This window comes from Scleropages formosus, chromosome 8 (genome assembly GCF_900964775.1).
Source record: "Scleropages formosus chromosome 8, fSclFor1.1, whole genome shotgun sequence".
Taxonomy (NCBI): Eukaryota; Metazoa; Chordata; class Actinopteri; order Osteoglossiformes; family Osteoglossidae; genus Scleropages; species Scleropages formosus.
In genome coordinates, this window is record NC_041813.1 from 706995 (window position 1) to 727605 (window position 20611).

Sequence of the window (20611 nt, forward strand, 5' to 3'; positions counted from 1 at the left end):
TGAAAGGGCACACGCTCACGTCGCTGTGTGTGCGTTTCTCTTTGACGGTGGGCGATCCGGCGTCTGTGCGCATGTGCTCTGGCCCTGGGAGCACGTCCCTCAACTTGATTTTTACTCTTCTTCCGTGGTGTGTGTTAGGCGGGTTTCTTATGTTTTTTTGTTTTTCTTTTCTCCCATGGAAGCAAAACCTCTGTCTCTGTGCTTCAATCAGTGGAAATGGCCACGCAGTTCGGTGTGTCTCCGAGTATTTGTGGGCGAAGGGTGACAATGGCACTAAAAGTCAACGCCATCATATCAGTGATGGTTTGGCACACCTTCTCGACATCCTTTTTACTCACATTCATTCATGTAGCTGATGCTTTTCTCCAAAGCAACTTACGATTATTTGCTCATTTATACACCCGTCTAACGTGTACTGGAGCATTTCACGATAAGTACCTCGCTTAAGGGTACAACAGCTGGAGGTGGGATTCAGAGCTGGGGGCTCAAAGGCAGCAGCTCTAAGGACCGCGCTACCAGCCGGCCTTTGTAAACCCAAAGACGAGCGTTTGTTCCCAGACACGAAGAGAAATTCGTGATGCCCGCGATGTCGTCAACCTGACGTTACGGTGGATCGTCTTGCTGCCCGCGTTGCTTCTCTTGTCTCCAACAACAGAAATACCCTGAAGTTAATTTACGATCGGAAGCTCCTCCTACTTCTTTGTCGCATCCCCGAATGTTCCGAAGAACCATTGCAACGTCCCTGTGACCTCACTTCAGAGGAATGAGCAAACGGATTAAAACGCTCCGACAATTTAGAGTGGGCTCAGTCGGCACGTCCGGCTGCCCGCGTGGTGCTTCTCCAGGAAATTCCTGCAGCTCCTACAACATCTGCCGCCACAAAAGCAATTAGATTTTCCACTGACCAGCCCGTACTCCGCATTTGGCCAAACCTGCTGTCTCAATTATCCCAGATCTGTCTTTAATTTCATATGCAAGTTGCCCCAGGGTCCCGTTACCAAAGCAAAGCAGAAATTCCGGCGGGGTTGTTCTTTGCGGACTAGCCCGCATAATGATATTATCTGGCGTTTCGACATTCGCTCGGTTTTCAGGAACAAATTCAAGCAGGTTACTGGGGCGAAGTGTGTAAAACACTAGAAGGGACACAGCTGTATCTTCCAAAAATGAGAGAAGAAATGTTGACAGTAGAGAGGAGGGTTTCAGGCAGGCGTTTGGACAAATGCGAGCTGCAGCGCCAAGCGAGAGGCATGACGACGGCGCCCCGGGGCTCGGTAATGAGAAACACGTGGAGCGCTTGCGCGCACGCACACGCATACGCGCACGCAGAGCCGCGCAGGAACGGCGGGCCCTACGCGCAGGCCCTCGACACTCACATAATGAGGGAAGCAGCTGAAGGAGGTCCGTTACGTGTTGGAAAAAACACCTCGTTCCTCACAGCCCTCAAATAAAGAGAAAGCGGCGTCCGGCTTGTGTCGAACTGGCCTTCGGTACTGAAATTGGAAGCTGTCCCAGCGCTCGAGTCCGTGTCCATCTTCACGTAGGCCGTGACGACAGACAGACGCTTGCCGCAGCAGCTCTCCTCTTGGGTGCGGGACTCTAACTAGGCTCAGTAAAGGAGAATCACCTTCATTTGCTTTCATTATCTGCCACGTGTTTCCAAATGACTGCGTTGTTTCCTCAATGTACGGTAAAGACCAGCTGCTGCGACGGCAAACGTTACAGGTCTGCTGAATGTTGTATTTAGAAAATCGGAAAAAGTCCTAACACTCAAAGTGTTCTGAAATATCACGCTTCTCGCTGCTGTTAAGCCATGAAGAGAAAACCCTCTTTCGTTATTTGCCTGAACACCTCACGCTCCTGGTGCCTGTACCTGAGGCTCCATCAGCTCCTCATTTCTTCTACTTTCCATAATATGTTCGACAAAAGCAGATCAGAACACTGCTTGTTTACCCTCCACACACAGTAATACCCTCTGTCATCTACTGTGTCCTGCAGGACCTGAAATTGACCTCCGGCCAGCGGATGTCCAGTCCAGCGTTTGTCAGGGTCACAACGTTCTCCATGACAAACTAGATACCGTGGAGAAGGTGAGAGCTTCGCCAATCCACGTGACTGCAATGTATCTCTCCGTGTATTTATCACTGCTTATGAAGTCACACTGTTCCATTAGTTTTTTTTAAGAATTTAAATCTCAGTATTCACAGAGCTAGATGCAGTTGAGGTTATGGATTTTATACGTACATTTACCTGAGACTTTTCCCCAAAGCAACTTAGAGTTAAACTACTTATCATTTGGAGTTCAACTACTTACCCTAAATTACTCCAGTAACTGTATGTATAGCAAGTATGATGGTAAGTACCTTGCTCAAGGGTACAACAACTGGATATGGTAATTGAACCTGTGACCTCTGGGGCCAAAGGCAACAGCTGTAAGCACTGGGCTACCAGCTCTCGCATTATCAGCGCAGGGTACCGTCGTACCAAGGACTGGAGCCGAACATCTCCGGCGTCAGGGAGTTTGGCCTTGAATTTCTCTCCATCCTTTGAGCATAACTTCTGAACAGTTCCCACCTAGTTTCAGGATTCACTGCCAGCACTGAGCCCGCTTACAGCGGAGTCTCATGCACACCTCTATCTCACAGCGTGTGGAAGACACCATTCGGAAGCTCGAGGCGGAGATGGCTCTTCTGCTCGATGCAATCGAAGGTCCCGAGTGGCGACCTGTTCTGCACCCCGACAGCCCCGCCATCGATATCCTAGACGCCCAAGACAAGAGCTCGGTGTCTTGAGGGGAGAAGAATGAAGTCCTGGCGTACCTGTCTTTCGCATGTCATTTCTCTTTACGCTCAAGTGCTTCACGTGTCTGAGTGCTTGATGGAAAACTACAAACTACTGGATGGGCACATCTGGAAAATTCTGCTCACAAACGTTTACGATACAGAGAAATAAACTTAAAGAACACTTTACGTCATTCTGCAAAGCGCACGGACTCTATGCCATTAGAGACAATGTGTAACATTACTAACAAATGTTTCACACTAGATGAACTTCATGCGGTCACAACATTAAGCATTCGTGTTAGTTATAAGGGTGTCTAACACATTCAAGCTGTTTGTATAATTGTGCTGTGTGTGTGTGTGGGGCGCAGAAGGAGAAGGGACAATGTTCTCGCCATTTGGATATGTGGACAAGCTTTTACAGCATTTTCCACTGACTCAGCGTCTCTCTTGGAGCTGCTGTGCTACGGGGATGTACAATATGTATGTAATATGGTAAACGGCTCATGTGTACAGCTACACACAAACCTCCATTAAAATGCAGAACAATTGACACTTCAGCCAATGACATGTTTTCTTGTAACTCCACGTTTTTTCTGCCAAAGCATTTTAGTATTGGACTGTTCATCTAAATTAATGAAATGGTTAACTGATTAAATTATTTAAAAGGGCTAAAACCAACATATAACTAATTTATCCAATAAATGATTCACCACAGTAATAAACTAACTCTTTTAAAAATGTTTTATACATTTTGTTCACCACACAAACTGGGCTCATTGCATCTGATGCCATTCACTGAGCTGCAAAGATTTTTCCATAAGCTGTTCAAATCCTCTTACAGGACAAGATATTACAAAATTATACTTGTATTCATTGCCGTTATGTGTGTTTATTCATAAGCTGATGCTGAAACCGTAAGTCTCTGCAAAGTCACAAGGATGTTCGTGTGCAGGGAATTTTAATGTGATAATGAATGACACATACAGAGTGCATTTGTTACATTTAACACATTTGTTTCACGTTTCATAAAACATGGCCTAGCCCTTTAATGCATAATGAATTATTCAAAGAAATTATAATTTGGAGTGAATTTCAAGTCTTTACATTCAGCAAAAAGAGAATTAATTTTATCGTTTAGGTAATTGTCTCAATAGTTGTAATAGTGGACAGCGCCGTGGTTACAGGTCACCTCGTTTGTATTCCGCTGCCCGCTCTAGTACCCTTGATCATGGTACTTTTCCTGAACTGCTCCACTTAAAATGGCTGAGATGTATAATTGGGAAAATAACGATAAGTTACTGAACATTATTAGTCACTTTGGAGAGAAAGGAAGGACAGGACGAGGGCTGAGGGAACAGGGAGCGAGGAACTCGGAGGAGGACCGGTAAGGCGCTGGGGAGGCTGGAGGGACAGTTGCCTCTAAGAGAATCCACAAGTGGAAGGAGCTGGGGATGCTTTCTGTAGACGAGCGCTGTGATTGCGGACAGGTGCCTAATGGGAGTCAGGTGCTGCTGGTTGTGCTGCAGGTAGGAGCTCTAACCACTACACTAGCAGCTACTGAACTAAGTAAGTAACCAACCCAATGAATGTAGCAAGTGGCAGGGCAGCAATGAGAGCACATCGCTCATGTTGTCTGTATCTGCACCACTACAAAAAGAGGGAGATTCACTGACCAAGGGCATGTTTTACAATTTTTGTAAAAGCAAGGGCTACAGTTTCAGCAGAGCACATTTTTTTCATTCTTTCACATTTGTTGCGTTGAAGCTTCCAGCCATGCTTGAAAACAGCAGTTATTGTACTCACATTCTCACTGATGTTATTGAAGGAAGAGCAGAAAAACCGTGTTTGCGAAAAGGCCCCATGGGCTGGAAAGCGCCCACCTGACATGTCTGGTGGAGAGCCGACACAAGACAAGGATATCGTCTCTCTGCGGTGCGGTGCGGTGCAATTCTTCCCACCAGGGAATGGAAAGTTCTTTAGGGACTCGAGCGAGAAAGGACGGAGCCAAGTGCAAACTAGTACCAAGCACACGTCTACTGCAATGTGCTAAAGACTGAAAACTGAGGTGAACCTTTACTTTCCTCCAGAAATCAATTCCAAGAAGGAGAAGAAGAAAAGCGAGTGAGTGTCCTTGAGCGGCCGTTGCACTCTGGCAGTTTAGAGCTGTGGGAGAAGTGCTTGTTTTCGCTTCGCTCGGCACCCTGACAAAATGTGTGTGTGTCATGTCCAGTGAAACAGTGAACTTGGCACCAGAGCGCAGTAGTACGCTGCCGCAAGACCCTTTCTTGTAGCAACGTGCCCAAAAGTCCAGGTTCAGAAACCCGAATCCGGTTGAGATTTGGTTCTAATGTTGCAATGAAGACTATGAAGTTGTACAAAATAGGACCCATCACAGGAAAGGTGTGTGTGTGTGTGTTCGTTCAAACCCACATTATTCCATGTGCAGTTTGCATGTTGTCTCCATGTTCATGATCCTTTCCTTCCCCAGTACAACGACATGCGTTTCCCACGACTCCAAATTGTACTTAGTGTGTACGTGTGCGAGTGCGCTTCTGTGGCCGAGCAACCGTCCCAGGTGTACCCCACCTCACGTCCTGCTCATCCAGCTTGCGTGACCCCTTCGCTCTGTGTCGCTGTGTGTGAAGGGCAGTCTAGGAAAATACAGTGAAACTGAAACCTGTGCTTTTAATTTTACGTTATTTATTCGCTAACCTGACACTTTTCTCCAAAGTGACTTGCACTGATTTACCCGTTTACAGCTGGGACAGGGAACTGCGTGTGGGACAGGCTCCCAAACACCTGTATTAGACAGTAAGTGGTAACGAAACAACGATCGGTGGCTGTGTCTGTAAAAATAACTCACAGAAGGTAAGTAATGGGAAAGTTTATTTCCTTGTCGAAGCAGAACATTTCAATACAATAAGCAGCCTGCAGGGATTCAAAACATCGACATATGAGAGCATTTCCAGTGAAAACTGCTACTGATGAAAATATGCAAAATATACAATTATGAGATGAAGAGAAATGATATTTGAAATGCTCCTTCTTCCAGAACTAGATTTCTATTAGCAAATGTGTATGTCAGTGACTCTACTGTACCTGCTCTGTAAAACATTAATCATCCAATTAGTGGAGACTCATTTTTCTTTAACAGGCAGCGTTACCCTGATGACACTGAATATTATGTAAAATAAACATGTTGTGAAATCTCATGCATTATGGAGCATAATTGGACATTTTCCAGGCCTACTTCCACGTTGTCTTTAAATTTTAGGCAAGAAATTTACACTCATGGATCATATCCATAAACAGATGAAAAATTCAATGAAACTCATTGATTCTGCCTCTGAGGTGAAAAAGTTGAAAACAAACCTGGCAAAATAAGAGCGAATAGGAGAATAAAATGCACTGACAAAGCAATGGCACAGACTCAAAACATGTTATTCGGTACTTTATTTCATGAACAAAACTGAATAAACGAGGTGTAAAATACACTTTTCCGTAACAGGTTTTGTTTAACAGCGATAAAAATGCACTGTACTGTATATCAGAGCTGTGGATTATTGGTGCGTCGTGGAGTGAAACACATCCTGGCAGGCAGCTGCTGAATCTTTCTAGAAGAGTTTGTTGTTGTGAAGATAAGGTTTAATGAAATATTTTCTAAATCCATCCATTTTCCTGACGGCACTAGACTGACGCCGGACACTTTTCCACTATTAATAAACACAATTCTTCTCAAATCAAAATCATGCTGCCATTATTATTATAAAACGGCATTTAAAAATGCAGATATACCGAACGATAGAAAGAAATACCTTTTATATCCTCCTAATAAGAAACACAAGATTTTTGTTAAAAATGGATTTGCAAATGGAAAAAAAAAAAGAAAAAGGGAAAACAAGCTTTTGCATATTTGCCTACAAGTTGTTTATGCACAGTTGGAAAAACCCCTGTAACTCAGTATGAATATTGTCTCCACGCACTCCGTACACTGTGGTAAAACACAGCGGAACAGTAGAGGAAGTGTGGGACAGTGTCGTTTCCTCCTTTCCAACACTGTTTACTGCTCTGTTGTGTCCGAGAGCGTCGGTGACCCGTAACAAGATGCACGTGTTTACCTAAAGAATGAGCGGGAAATGAAGAGCGTTCTTGTTCATGAGCTGAAAAGCCAGCGTACTTGATTGGTAAGAAGCAACCAGCCAAGAACCCTTGTCTTGCGAGGAGCTGCGGTGAAGAGAAATTTGTACGACGGCGTCGCCGGTTTCAATCACCGAGTACAGAGACGCTTCCTACCGTATGCGAGTCGGCAGCCATAACCGTGGGATGGAAACGAATAAATAATTAGCATTATCGTAGTAGGGTCGTTACAATACGTTTAGTAACAGCACGACTTCTTTGAGAGCAGTTGAGTATCTTGAGATAATGTTGCGTCGTTGCTTTAGAGCAGACCCCTCCGGCGCAGTCTTGGAGCCAAACGTACGTTTTTTTTGTTTTTCACGCCCTGAAGTATGATCGTGAAACGGCTCGACGCTCGGGAGCCGCCACGCGAAAGCGAGATAGGAGCACTTTGTGACGCAAGCAGATGGGTGCGCTGACGAAGCAGGAGTGTTATTGCGCTACGGTGTCATGCTTTAGTCTCCGTGGGTAAACTTGCTCCCCAGGTAAAGACTCCCCGTGCTTGATGTTGCATAGAAATAAGAGCGAAAGAAGGGAGAGGAGATGAGGCACCTTTCGGTGTTTCTCGAGGCCCCGTTGGGGGCGGTCGGGGGGTCAGAGGACAGCAAGACGGGACGTCGTGTTTGCGGGTCGTTCCGCTCGTCCGCTCGGCGCTACGGACGTCGGGCTGTCGGCTACGGGTCCCGCGTGGACAGGGCAGCCGGGCGCCGGGGGGCGGCGGGGGGCGGAGGGAGGCGCTCGTGAGCTCGGCGGCGCCGCGCTGCCGCTAGCAGCTGCCGGACGACGAGCAGACGGAGCGACACATGTTTAACGTTGACGTCTCCGCTTCCGCTCGGGCCTCGACGGCGCCCTCCTCCTCCTCCTCCTCCTCCTCGCCGTCGGCCTCCTCCTCGCCCCCTCGGGCCCGCAGCTCCCCTTCGCCCTCGTCGTGGAGCGGAGCGCTCTCCTCCGGGCTCTTTTTCAACCTGCGGCGCAAACGACGAGAGAAGAAATAACGTCGCCGTTTCGCCAGGGAATCGTAAGAAAAGACAGTCGGTCGAGCGGAAGGAAGGCGAAGCGGACAGCGCGGACCTCCGTGTTGCGCTCAGATAATATGGCTTATCTCTTTGAAAAATGAAAAATGAAAAATGAACCAAATCGTATTTTCCTAAAGAGGCAGAGGGGTCGCTGGTTTGCCAACGCCACGCTAGCTATGGCGGCAGACAGCGTGTGTGTGTGTGTGTGTGTGTGTGTGTGTGTGTGTGTGTGTGCGCGAGTGAGAGAAAGAGAGAGAGAAAAACGCTGGGCCTCCTCCCACCTCTCCCTGTTGAAGATCGTGAACTCTTGCTGCACAGCTTCAAGGCACTCCTGCAGGTAGTCGCTTTCCTGGGTGCACAAGAGAAGGGTTGGTCATGGGGGGGTGGGGGGTGGGGGGTGCACACAGGACACTGTGACCATTTGCTGCCAGAATGAAAGTGTTTCTAAAGCTGCTGGTGTCAGTTACCCGGAATGAGAAGCTGACCGCTAAATACTATATAGAGCTCACTGTAAGTCGCTTTGCAGGAAGGTTCCAGTTAAAAGAACGGACGTAAATGATTAGAAATCAGTTGTTTCACAGAACTTTGTTTTCCAGCTTCCTTTTCCGTTAACCCTTACTCAGACAGGCGGCTGTCTCAATTTCAGTATATTTCTTTTTTATTCTTCTTCCCGCGGCAAACCCTAACCCTCTCTTCCTGGGGACGCTATCTGTGGAGCTCATGATAAATTATGGGGTGGCTCCACGGGGGCCGCCGGCGCCGCGCCGCTCCAGGTTGCGGCTGCACAATTTGCCAGGGTTTCCTCAACGTTCCAGCACGAGCAGTTGAGGCGCGATGGCGATTTCACGCTGCCCTTCGTCTACGTGTGCCTTTCCTCGGGCCGCCGCTCCGTTCGCCCACCGCCTTCTCGCTGCGGACATTGCGATAAAGGAGACGTCGGCCCCGCGGCGAGCCGTGGGTACGTTCTCGAGCGGCGCTCACAGACTGGGAATCCTTGCTGTTGTCTCGCGACCTGTTCTTGGCCAGACGCTTCTTCTTCTTGTGAAGAGGCCGAGACTCCAGGATCATCTCCTCCAGCTCGAAGGTGGGGTCACAGTGGAGACGACCTTTCTTTAATGCGGGAGCATGGACAGACACACACAGAGTCACGCTCACTGAAGCACAATGCCACGACAGAACTTTTGGAACAAAACTTTGCGGATTTTTCACATATTACGTGTTATAAAGTCCTTCTGTAGCTCTAACAAGGAATGGAGAAAAGTGACAGTCGGGAAAGAAGTAACAGTAGTATTATATTGCGCTCTGAGGCACGTTTGTGTGTATGAATATGTGTCCACAGAGGGATGGCAATGTGTGTGGTGATACACACATGCACACACATTTATATAATCTACACACATAGACCTCACAGCAAATACTGTATATATGAATGTACATATCTATATCTATATATATATATATGTAAATAGAAATGCATGCGCATATAAATGTGTCTATATATATATATATATCAGAGTGTGTGTTCTGGTATTACTGTGCGTGAGTAGAAATTTTTGTGCGTGGGTCTGCATGAGCGGGCGTGCGAATCTCACAACGTGTCTGTAGGCACAAGCGACCCTATAAAGTGTACTTACGTTAGGGACGAAGGCCGGTTCTACCTTCTTCTCGCACGCGCTGTCCCAGTCGACGTCGGACATGCAGGGCGCGGCCCGCACGTGGGAGATGCTCGAGTACCGGTGCTCCGGGTTGACGGTCAGCAGCTGCGGGACACAACGGGCCGTCGGTCACTAACTTTCCGCCTCACTGGACCTTCAGCGTAGCCTAAAGGTCAACTGCAATTAGACATGAGCCTCATCATCTATTAGCATTCAGGAATAGCCTCCCTAAGCATCCTGCTTGCATCCTGCTTGCATCCTGCTTTATCCATTTCTGCTCTACTTCAAGTACCAGAGTGAAACAAAGGAGCTATAAGTGCAAATGCAATTAGAATGATATCATTAAAAGGGGTTCACACCTTGTCCATGGCTCACCCACGTACAATTACATCATGCTGGGTACAGCACGCTGTATGGCGAGACTCCGGGCTTCGTTGAAACCAACGACAGTCGGACCGATGTTTCACCGTGAACTATTGCAAAGGTTTCAGATCACGATTCTAAGAAGGTGGAAAAAAACTGCTATGCATGTATCATGCATAATAGAGCAAGGAGATGGCAATTTATCAATATCACTTTTATTCCTGTTTTCCACTATTTTGGTGTTTAGATGTTTAATTAGTTTTGACATGAATTTGACTTTTTCTTACGTAAAATGAAACGGGGAAGCAAGAGCTCTTCCCTCGTTTGTTTCTCCTCACAGTGACCATGAGAGGACAGTCATGAGCAACTTGAAACTGTCAGGAGCTGCAGCACTTAGTCACACCGTGAACAGCTAAAGGAAAAGTGCACTTGTTTCTCCAAACTGAACAGAGGGAAAGAATACATTCTGAGCTCACGCTCACGACAGACAGCTATGAGTGATTCTAAAAGACATTGTTTTAAATGCGTTTTTGTTAACTGTAAGAAAAAAGCATCGGTGAAACTAAAGGCAGCTGTTTCTGAAACATGTTACATCTGTGTTTGTGAGCCATTAGAGGCACTTTTGGGAGCACGCTGAAATAACTGACTATTTACATATGTGGTGAAGTCAGTAAGTTCTAAGACTGGCCACCAGGTGGCACTGCTGTGGTTGCAAGCGATCAGCACGTGTGGCACAGCGGCACCCCAGAGCAGCCACTCTTAAAAAGCTGCCTACGTGTCTGATGCAGTTGTTTTGTATGTTCCTGACCGGCTTTAGTTCCCTCATATAACTCTTTGTGCACTACATTGTAACTGCTAATGGTGCATTATCTAGAAGTAGTGAAGGGAATATACTTGTATTACTAATTTAAATAAAAAGACAAACATTCTTCGCTGCAAAAACGGGCAGAAAATGTGTCCCACTATTCATGGTGTCATGAAAGGTCCTGAGAGCAGCAGAGCCTGTGGGCTTTTTATATCCGAGCAGCAAAGTCAATTAAGCCAAGAGCTGGTTTGGGTATAAAGTAAAATCACAAGTATGTGCTGCTCACTAGTGCATTTTAGAGTCGCTGTCTGATTTCAAGCAGCTCATGTCCACAGGGCACTGGACAGTCGAGCTCAAGACTCCGGGATGAAGACATGCCGGCAGGATTCCGGCACACGTCCGAAAGAAGGAGAAAATGCTGCACACGGTATGTCGAGTCAAAGGGAAGTGCAGCGGAAGTGCAGTGTGTGGTGGTTTGGAAAGCGATGTAAAGGATGTATTGTTTAGAAAAAAAAAGAACCTGCTGTTAAGACATAAAGAATGTGACGGAGAAAGACGAACTCTACGTTTAGAGGGGCGATGCTGTGAAATCTCAACTTGTTACATTTTGTACCATAATATAGCATCACAATGTCTGTCATGGAACTTCTGAGAAACAAGCAGGGAATAATCTTGAGGATTTTCGGATATCATCTCTTCGAGTGGAGCGGAGACTGAGGATGGGATGGAAAACCGGTTCCATCACCAACCTTCTGCGACAGGGAAAACGGTTCAAATCACGGCCCGAAACCAACATCTTCCTAAAGACGAACTCCACTTTTACCTTCCTCATGAGGGACACAAGATCCTTGGACCAGGCCGGGCAGTACTGAACACTGACCGTGCTGAACAACTGGATGAGAGACTCCACAGAATTGCCGGAATGGATCTCATATGGTCTCTGAGATGGACACGGGAGGTCAAGAGAAAGATTTTCGTTTTAGGCATCTCAAACGGCGAAAGCGGTTAATAAAATTTCTCCGGCGAGGGCCGAAGCAGCTCACTCACCCATCCCCGGAGGATCTCGAAGGCCGTAACCCCCAGTGACCACCAGTCCACCTCAAAAGCGTAGCCGCCTCCCCCATTCATGTAGGACCGGAATATTTCCGGTGCTGTTTGCAGAGAAGAGCGAGAGAGCGGCGAAGCGCATTTCAAACAAGACGTATACAGGAACACTTAAATTGACACGCGATGCCCTGCTTTACGTTACAAATGTGTTTGAGCGCCATTAAAATGACGCATGCGGCCGAAGGCTAATGCGTTCCATTTTGCAGAGGGTGACGTCACACCCTCGGGTCATTAATGTGGAACGAGAGATAGGCAGAGGGCCGAGCGCTCGTGCAGGACCGCGTTTATTGTACGAGGGCTCAGCTCAGACAGCTGACTGGTGCTGCGGATCATGCTTGCGACACTGCGTACGTTTTACTGCTATTTTACTGCTTATGCTGCAGTGACTGGCTCATGTTAAATGTGTTCGCAGCGGAGACGCGTTAATGAGACGTCCACGAGAGGCTGAACGTGCACATTTTTACCCATGTATGGCTTCGTCCCAGCCAAAGCCGTGGCTCTTTCCCCGTCCTTTATTATCGTGGCAACGTTGAAGTCGGTGAGGTGAGCATGACCTGCACACACAGTAAAGTGTAAGTAACACCTGAAAGGGCTGAAACTGCAGGAAAAAGGAAGAGCGGGTTGACAGCGGACGCTTGTGACGATGGGGGACGCTCACAGGCAGCGAGACAGAGCGACACAGCAGGTACAGTATGAAAGGTGAGTCAGCGGCCTGAATGAAGGCGATCCCCCCCCAGCCCAACACACACACGACACTCTTTATAGAAAAGGGCTAAGTGAAGGAAAGGCAAGGCAATAAAAAAAAACACATGAAAATGTGGATATCTTGAAAATGAATGCGTTTGCAGCACAGACGTGTGTAACACGGGGATCCAGCGTATTACGGGAACGTTAAACAAAAGCAAACCTGACGAAGGAACTGCTCTTTGAAGGCCAGAATTATTTTGCGCTGACAAGAAGAAAGGTACCGCGGTGAATTGTACATCTCTGATGCGACAATTGGACCGATCGCAAAGCACATAAAACGGAACGCCGTCCCTCCACGCTGTGTCCCCGTGTCGTCTTCGCGGTGCTGTCGAGTACATGTGTCAGGTACAGTGTCCAGCATGAAGAGGAGCCTTTTGCACTTGGCTGGCTCTCACGCGCACACACACACACACACACACACACACACACACACACAAAGCACATCGCACTGGATCACTTGCCCTTGTTCTCACAGCTTCCAGGGCTGCACAGTGTCTCTCCGTGGGGAAACACACTTTATCTCACTGACATAAATGTGCAGAAACGCAGATGGACACACACACAGGAAGACACACACATGCACGAAAAAGACGAGACACGGAAAGGAATGTGTTTTCAGAAAAAGCCTAACCTTTTTCATCCAGAAGGATATTGTCTGGCTTGACATCCCTGGAGATGAATAAAAACGACACCAAAGAGGGTTGTTAAACCTGTAAAATCTGGCTTTTTTTTTGTTTTTAGCTCAGCTGACAAATTATGAAACATTTTCAGTATTATAGTGAGCGTGTGTGTCTGCGTGTGTGTCAGACTCCCTTCTCCTTGGCACTCGGGCCGTAGAACTAGGATGTGCGTAAGATGTTCAACTGCCGTAGGTGGAGGGGCGTCTCAACTGTTAGCTCTCCTCACTGCTGACAGTGTGTGATATGTAGTATGTCCTGCAGGAGGTTTGGTGGCAGAAAGGAGATTTATACACTATACATTTATATTTATACATGTATATATATTCTCCTTTCAAAGGCAGAGAAATAAAACTCTCCCGAAACACTTAATAAAAGCCACTTTGATCATACATACATTCCAAGATATAAATTACACTAGTATTGTACACCACACTTATAGCTCTTGTAGGCGGTGGTGTGATGTGTGTGTGTGCGTGTGTTTGCCATGGTGCACGTGACACACATCAGACTAGGGAAAAGGTGCAACCCTGAATCCGCACTCGCTGGGCTCAGCGCTTCCCTGCCTTTGCCCGTTTTGTGGAACACGCTCCGCGTGACTCGACACAAAAACACATCCCCGTTTACAGGATCCGCTCTCCGTTTCCGCTTAACGCACGTGACGCTGTCGGTAACCCCGCTCGCCAAGCCCGACACGTCACACGTCCGTATTATTTATTCGGCTCGACATTTGTGCAACGAAGGCAGCGGCTGGAGGGGTTGCAAAAAATGACCGTGTGCCGCTGAAAGAAGCGCGGAAAAGGATGGAAAGGACAGTTGAGCTCCGCTCGGTGACCCTCAAGGCTCCGTGTGTATTGCGGCTATTGACTGCGAGCGTGTCTTCGAAAGCTCCTCGGACCCGAAGGCCGACGGCACGCGGGCGCTTGCTGGAGATGTAAAGGAATCTTTTCGCCACAATCGTCACAACGCAGCGCGTGCGTGATGGCAGAGGAAAGCGTTTTCCAATCATAATAATAATAAAAAGTGGATGACGACCGGCGAACGCATCCATCGAGCCGCTGCCTCCGAACTTGTTCTTAATCCTGCTTTTTTCACAAAGAGGGAAAGGAAACCTGCACTTGATCTTTTTTCCCGACCAGCTTCCACGCAGGGTATTTCACAGGCTCCGAGGCTGTTGCTAGGAGACGCTTCATCTAAGTTAGCGCAACAAAATAATTGCATAGTGTAGTACTGTCGAGTCGGAGAGCGACAGCGTGGAACGAAATTGTAGAGCAGGCGCCTGCCGGAGATGCTTCCAGCACTGCGTTGGATTACTGCTCCTGCTGCGCAAATAACTGTGTCGGAGCAACGGATTTGTTATTAATACCAGGGCAAAATGAAACCTCTGAGCTCAGGGGAAAGTCAGAGCGTGTTTGTAGGAACGCCGACTAAATTCTTCGTTATCTCAAAAACACACATTCTTTGCAGGTTTTCGCGCAAACCTGAACTGAAACCTAATGAAGAAGTTGAACGGAAACCCGTGGACCCATGGGGCAAAACGGTGTGCTGCATATAATAAAACCGTCACACTCTGCGTTGCCGGAATGCAAAATACGAGAAGGCCGGACCGTGTTCCGAAGGTCGAAAAATACACGCTACGTGACGGACCGAACGTCGGTTCTTCGACACCCCTTCGATGTGTCCACAGCGCACGTTCGGTGACACTGTTGTTAATCATTAATTCCAAACGAGTTATTGAGGCAAACGATCGATATGCTCTTAATTTCTCTTTTCAGCTGGAGATTTCTAGATGAACAAAGCAGGACTGATGTACCTAAATGTTTCGGACTACCATCGCGATGCTCCTCTGTGTTTCTCACCATGGTTCTTAAACTACGTGTATTTGCCAATGACCCCGAGGCAGGTTTTAAATCACTTCCTGCTATTGCTGTGTTTTCAGATCCCCGCTATACACGTGGCTTAAAGATTCCCACCTATGGACGATGTTCTGGGTCTGCAGATAGTCCAGGGCCAGGCTCATCTCACAGATGTACAGCTTCACTGCCTCCTCAGTGAACTGCACATTTTGCTGCAGATGATATCGCAGGTCTCCACCCAGAAGCAGATCGACGACCATAAACATATCTTCCTCATCTTGGAAGGAATACCTGGGACAAAGGAGAGGGGTCAGACGGCAGAATAGCACATTCTTGAGCGAAGCCGAAATCTCCGCACCGTCTACATGCACATCGAGGGCTCCCGACTCCCGTCACGCCGACAACGAGGCCCACGTAAGTCAATCACAGCACTCATGCGAACCACGGTGAGTGTGAGGGTGAGGGTGAGTTATGAGTGTGGCTGTGCTGCAACTGTATAGTATCTGTATGTGTGTGTGTGTGTGTGTGTGTGTGTGTGTGTCTATACGGTATGCACAGTATACGGTACGTTGTTACAGGCTCCATGCTTTGATATACAAACTCTGTCCAAAATGTTGGTGTAACGGCTCTTGGCTCCGGGCTCTTGGCACCAACGTCCTGCAGTCGGCACGGCTCTTGGTGCGCTAAGGAAGTGAGCGAGGCCGTTGCTTTACGCATTATGGCGACTGGACGAAATTCCACAGCTGTTTCTGTCCGCCATGTTGGGTTTGCTATTCAATTCAAAGCCAGCAGAGCAATCGGCAGGTTTCCAGGTTATCTGCGTGCATTCCGGCGACAGTGCGCGGTTGGTTGTACAACGTTTTTGTGCATGAACACTATGTGCTCGGGGGATCCCGCTTGGTTTATTGCTCATCTCGCAGAGAACTGATCAATTAAAAAGAAAATCCCGCAAAATGCCCTCCGTTTTCCGAGCAGGGCCTGGAAGCGGGACGGCAAAGGGAACGGAGCTAATGCACTTTAGGGGGCTTAAAAGAAGGTTGTGCAAGATCTTAATAGGAAGGAAAGCGAACAGTGAAAAAACCAAGTTGTCAGCAAGTGCGCTCAGCTTTGCCGAACTTCTAGCCAACACTTCATCAATACTGTAACGACGCACGTTACTGGGGGAACACAGAAAGTGGCAGGTTTTGCAAGGCAGTGCGCGGAAACCGGCGAAATCCAACGTGGGAGGGAAGGAAAGGCTGAGACGGGTTCAGCGGGATGGGAAAAGTGGCGCGAGGTGCAGGTCTTGGAGGAAAAGGGCTCCTCGGGCCAACGGTATTATTTCCCTTGTCACGTGCCGATACTGCCGGCTGCGAGCCGGCGTTCCGGTAACGGTTCATAATGAGCGGTGCCCGCGCCTTCTTCTCTGTCCCGTCGGAAGAACTGAGAGCACAACGCGCTCCTATGCGTTGTCTGTATAGGCCGAACGCTACTGCACGCTGGCTACACGCACGGACACATACGCAGCGTGTTTATGCAGCTGAAATATGTGCGTGTGCACGTCTGACTATATGTTAGCATGTCAGCGAAGACGATCGACGGGGCATTTGTTCAGTCATCTGCGCCGATAGCTTCTTCGGTCTTTAGGCGTTCGGCCCTCCTTAGCTTTCTGACTCCCGTCTCCTTGCCCCAGCTGCCCAGTTCGCTCGTTCCTTCTTCTTCTTCTTGCTGCGTTTCGGTTTAAGTAGACCGGAGTGCTTCTCGACCCGGATCGAACGCGTTTCCGAGGCTCTGGCCGGAGTTACGATTCGGCTCTCGGGGATCGAGCCGCGAGACAACGTGTTCCGCAAGACCTGCAATCGTTACATCACACTAAGCAATGGCTCACCTATGCGATGCGTATAAAATAATTGAAATGCAACAACTGCCCAACTAAAAATCACTCATTTCTACAGACATCCACAATTTGTACAGATGTTTGCATCATTACTATTATTGGCATTATTGGCATTATGCAAGCGTACAGTATACAGCTTGCTTCAGTAAACGCTACGCATTAATCACGTTTAACGCCTCCAGGTCCAAGTATAATTAGGTGAAAAAACTGCTTCCTAAAACGCAGGTCAACATTGTTTCGGCCTTTTTTCAACAAACGAATGTTCAAGCAGCGCCGCCACAGCGTGTTTCCTCCCGGCACGAGCAGAAACGAAAGCCAAACGTTTTGACCCCGGGTTCTGCTCAAACATTAAAAGAGACCGATGTGGCTCCAGAAGCCAGTAGAATAGTAAAATCAGCATTGAATTGGACTGTTTGCCATTTACTAATTAATGTTTTAACCTTGTTGTTTAGAATGACATGTGTTTTTTTACATGTTAAATGGCAATTCAATGGGGGTCTCTCTTGGCCTGGACGGATATCTCACTGATATGACTGTCCATACAATACTGTATGTGTTTCATCCAGCCAAGGTTGGTCAACGAGCTAAAATATGAACAATGAAGAATACGGACACCGCCCCCAATAGCCCCAGTGACCAGAGGAGGCGCCACTCAGCTCCGCTCATCCAGACCAGAACAGCTGCTCACAATTTGGTCATCGGTCACATCGGTCACATCATATAAAAGGAGCAAACAACTGAGGCCACATTGTGCTTCTTCATCAGAGATCTACTGTGATTCCCTAGTGGTCCTGAGTCCTGCCTTTTGCGCTCCTGTCCAAGGTCAGCATTCCAGTCGCACCTCCGTACTCAAGGTCTGCTCACAGATGCGTGGTTCACTTTTTCACCTTTGTGACAATACACTGCGCGTGTCTTTGCCCCGCGTTCGTTGTTCCACCTCTACACTGTACTTCACACTTTGCGCCGTACACTTATAATACGCTCTACACGTGGGGTCATTATACTCTGCGTCCGTGTTCGTATTGCCTGCGTACAAAGACCAAATGTGGGAACATTGTCCAGACTGCCCTCTTTTATGTACCATTCATTAGGACTTTCTAGCTTAGCTTCTTCAATTAATTTATACCAAGGTGCCCCACAGCCCACATCTTTTTTTTACTGGGTAAACTAAACTACACTAAACTGGCTTGCTGTTGCCAGAAGCAAAAAACACAAGGTGTGTAGCAGCGCCTTCGAAGCGCAGCACCGCCAGTCACAGCGGCTCATCGGCATCAGCGGGAACGGAAATGACATTAGTTTGTAATGTGGGGTAGAAGAGAACGATACGGGGACCTCGAGATCACGCCACAATAAAAGTGAGTGTGAGGGTCATGCTCCGCAGGGAATGAGGAACTCTGTTCTCTGTCCTTGTGCCTGTGCCCTCGAGACGCAATAGTCACACGGCTATTAATGAGAAAGATTTCTTTCAAAACGCTTTCCGAACAGAAAGCGCCCTGTCCTGCAACAGAAAAGGAATCATCTCTACGAGAGACGTCCGGACACAAGTCGCAGGAACGAATTGTGGAAATGGGATGATTTTAGTGTGAAAAAGAAGAGCGCGCGCGCGCGCGTGTGTATGTGTGTGTGTGTGTGTGTGTGTGTGTGTGTGTGTGTGTGTGTGTGTGTGTGTGTGTGTGTACAGGGGCCACGAGTGACGTGGCCCTTAGGCGTCGACACAAGGCAACCGGAAGGTGTGCGGAGCAGCCGGCAGGGACCCGGCGAGGACACGGCGCGCGTTCTGCCGTACGGGGGGTAACTGGGGCGGCTCAAGTAATGAGGGCAGGAGAAAAAAATGAGCTCAGGAAAGAGCACAAGTTGGAAAGAATTTTGCACAAATTTGCCTGTGGCCTAAATAGACTGTTCCTGCTGTCCCGTCCACGACTCGCAATGTCCTCTGGGCATTTTTCTACGCTCGCATTCCTACCAAAAACTGTTATTTCTTTGCCCCCTTTTATAGGGGCTCCTAGAAGAAACGTCCAGTACAACGCTACCTTCTGCAGGACTTGCTGCTGAAAGGCTTTTTAAGCTCTTTAGATGCTTTACTTACTTATTTGGACCCTCGGAAGTGACGGAAAGAATGCATTTCTGAATAAATCTGAACCGTTAAACACTTCAGTTGTTTATTATGAATTTTTCCTTAGCTCTTTTTGCCAAAGAAATGAGTGGCAAAAATAACTGTAATGATCATCTAAGCAACCGTGTCCATTTTCCCCATACTGTGTATCACTTTAACACACAAGGTAAAGAGAAAAATACCGCCTGCAGTAAAGTGAGTTGCGTAAACTCAAGATGAATAAAATGTTATTTAAATTGATACACATAAACATTTTTAAACCTCATGTCACAGACTTTATCTTTTAATAGTAATACCCTTTTTTATTCACGGTTACAACTATCCAAAAATGCATTTTTATTTACTGCTAAGCAAGTGCACCTAAGCATGTTTTAAAAAATACAAAATGTGTTGGTGCGCGACTGACACACACTGCTTATCTGAGGGGACGCTGTCCTTTTCGCTTGGCTTTTCGCTACTGACACAGCTATTCAGACCTTTCTTTATAAAGCCCCTTAAATCTGTGTATTAGTCAGAGCGAGGATCCTTTATGCAATATATAACATTTTGGGATGTGCGAAATGCTCATCGGCGAGCAGTGACTTTCATGGAATAATAGCGAGAAAAGAAATGTCAGCAGCTTTTGTGCGCTTCTGCTAATTCCGTACGAGTCGGAGAGAAAACTTTCGGTTTTTCTACAAGAAGGACAAACGAGAATTTTCTCGAGGCCCTTTAAATTGTATGTAAATGAGCAACGTGAACGTGCCGCTAAACGCGTGATAAACAAGTAAATGCACGTTTAATTCGATGCTCTGATCATGTCGCAGGGCAGTGCACAAAGATTACTCTGTTTATGGTCCCCCCTCCCCGTAGGAGCTGCAGGAGCTGATCGGACCCCCTCTTCCCGCAGGTCCCCCCCGATCCGAGCCTCCGGTGAGCCGCGCCGTCGTACCCGGCAGGGGATTCCGGAAGGTGCCGCGGCCCCAGGAACACGATTCACATAATCGAGTTCCGAGTCGCGAGACGCCGGACGCAGCATGGAAACGGATGGCGTTCCCCTCGGCCTCGTGGAGCACCGAGGGCGAGCCGGCGGTGCCGATGCGAAGCTCGGGCGTCGCTTACGTAACATTTCACCCTTTCCCACGACACGCTCCCTTTCCGATGGACGTGAAAGATGTGCCTTTGGCCACGATGGGCGAACTCCACTGCACCGCGCCGCGTGATGCTGAAAGGGACGAGCGCCAGACACATAGAGGCGCAGCAAGTTCGCCTTGTTCGGCCTAGTGCACCGGACAGAAATAGCAGACGGAGGGGCCAGCAGATGTGTGTGTCACTTGGCGTGCACATTGGACACGCTTTGTGACACACACACACACACACACACACACTTGACGGCGCTGCTTTTTATACGGAGAAACAAATGCTGGAGCCAGTCTAGCAAGTTCTGCTGGCTGCAACCAA

The 20611-nt window shown here is 47.9% G+C and overlaps 1 protein-coding gene across 2 annotated transcripts in view; it reads right to left on the minus strand.

Annotated features, from left to right (window-relative positions):
* Positions 1 to 5621: 5621 nt before the first annotated feature.
* Positions 5622 to 20611, minus strand: part of stk32c (serine/threonine kinase 32C) — a 44919-nt gene continuing 29929 nt past the window's right edge. For both annotated transcript variants that reach the window (XM_029254028.1, XM_029254029.1), the window contains 9 exons: positions 15300 to 15473; positions 13281 to 13318; positions 12367 to 12456; positions 11843 to 11946; positions 11619 to 11735; positions 9607 to 9732; positions 8954 to 9082; positions 8254 to 8321; positions 5622 to 7921 (listed from right to left, as the gene is read on the minus strand). In XM_029254028.1, coding sequence (XP_029109861.1) covers positions 7723 to 7921; positions 8254 to 8321; positions 8954 to 9082; positions 9607 to 9732; positions 11619 to 11735; positions 11843 to 11946; positions 12367 to 12456; positions 13281 to 13318; positions 15300 to 15473 — 1045 coding nt within the window. In that variant the 3' untranslated portion in view covers positions 5622 to 7722. The remainder of the gene's footprint in view (positions 7922 to 8253; positions 8322 to 8953; positions 9083 to 9606; positions 9733 to 11618; positions 11736 to 11842; positions 11947 to 12366; positions 12457 to 13280; positions 13319 to 15299; positions 15474 to 20611) is intronic.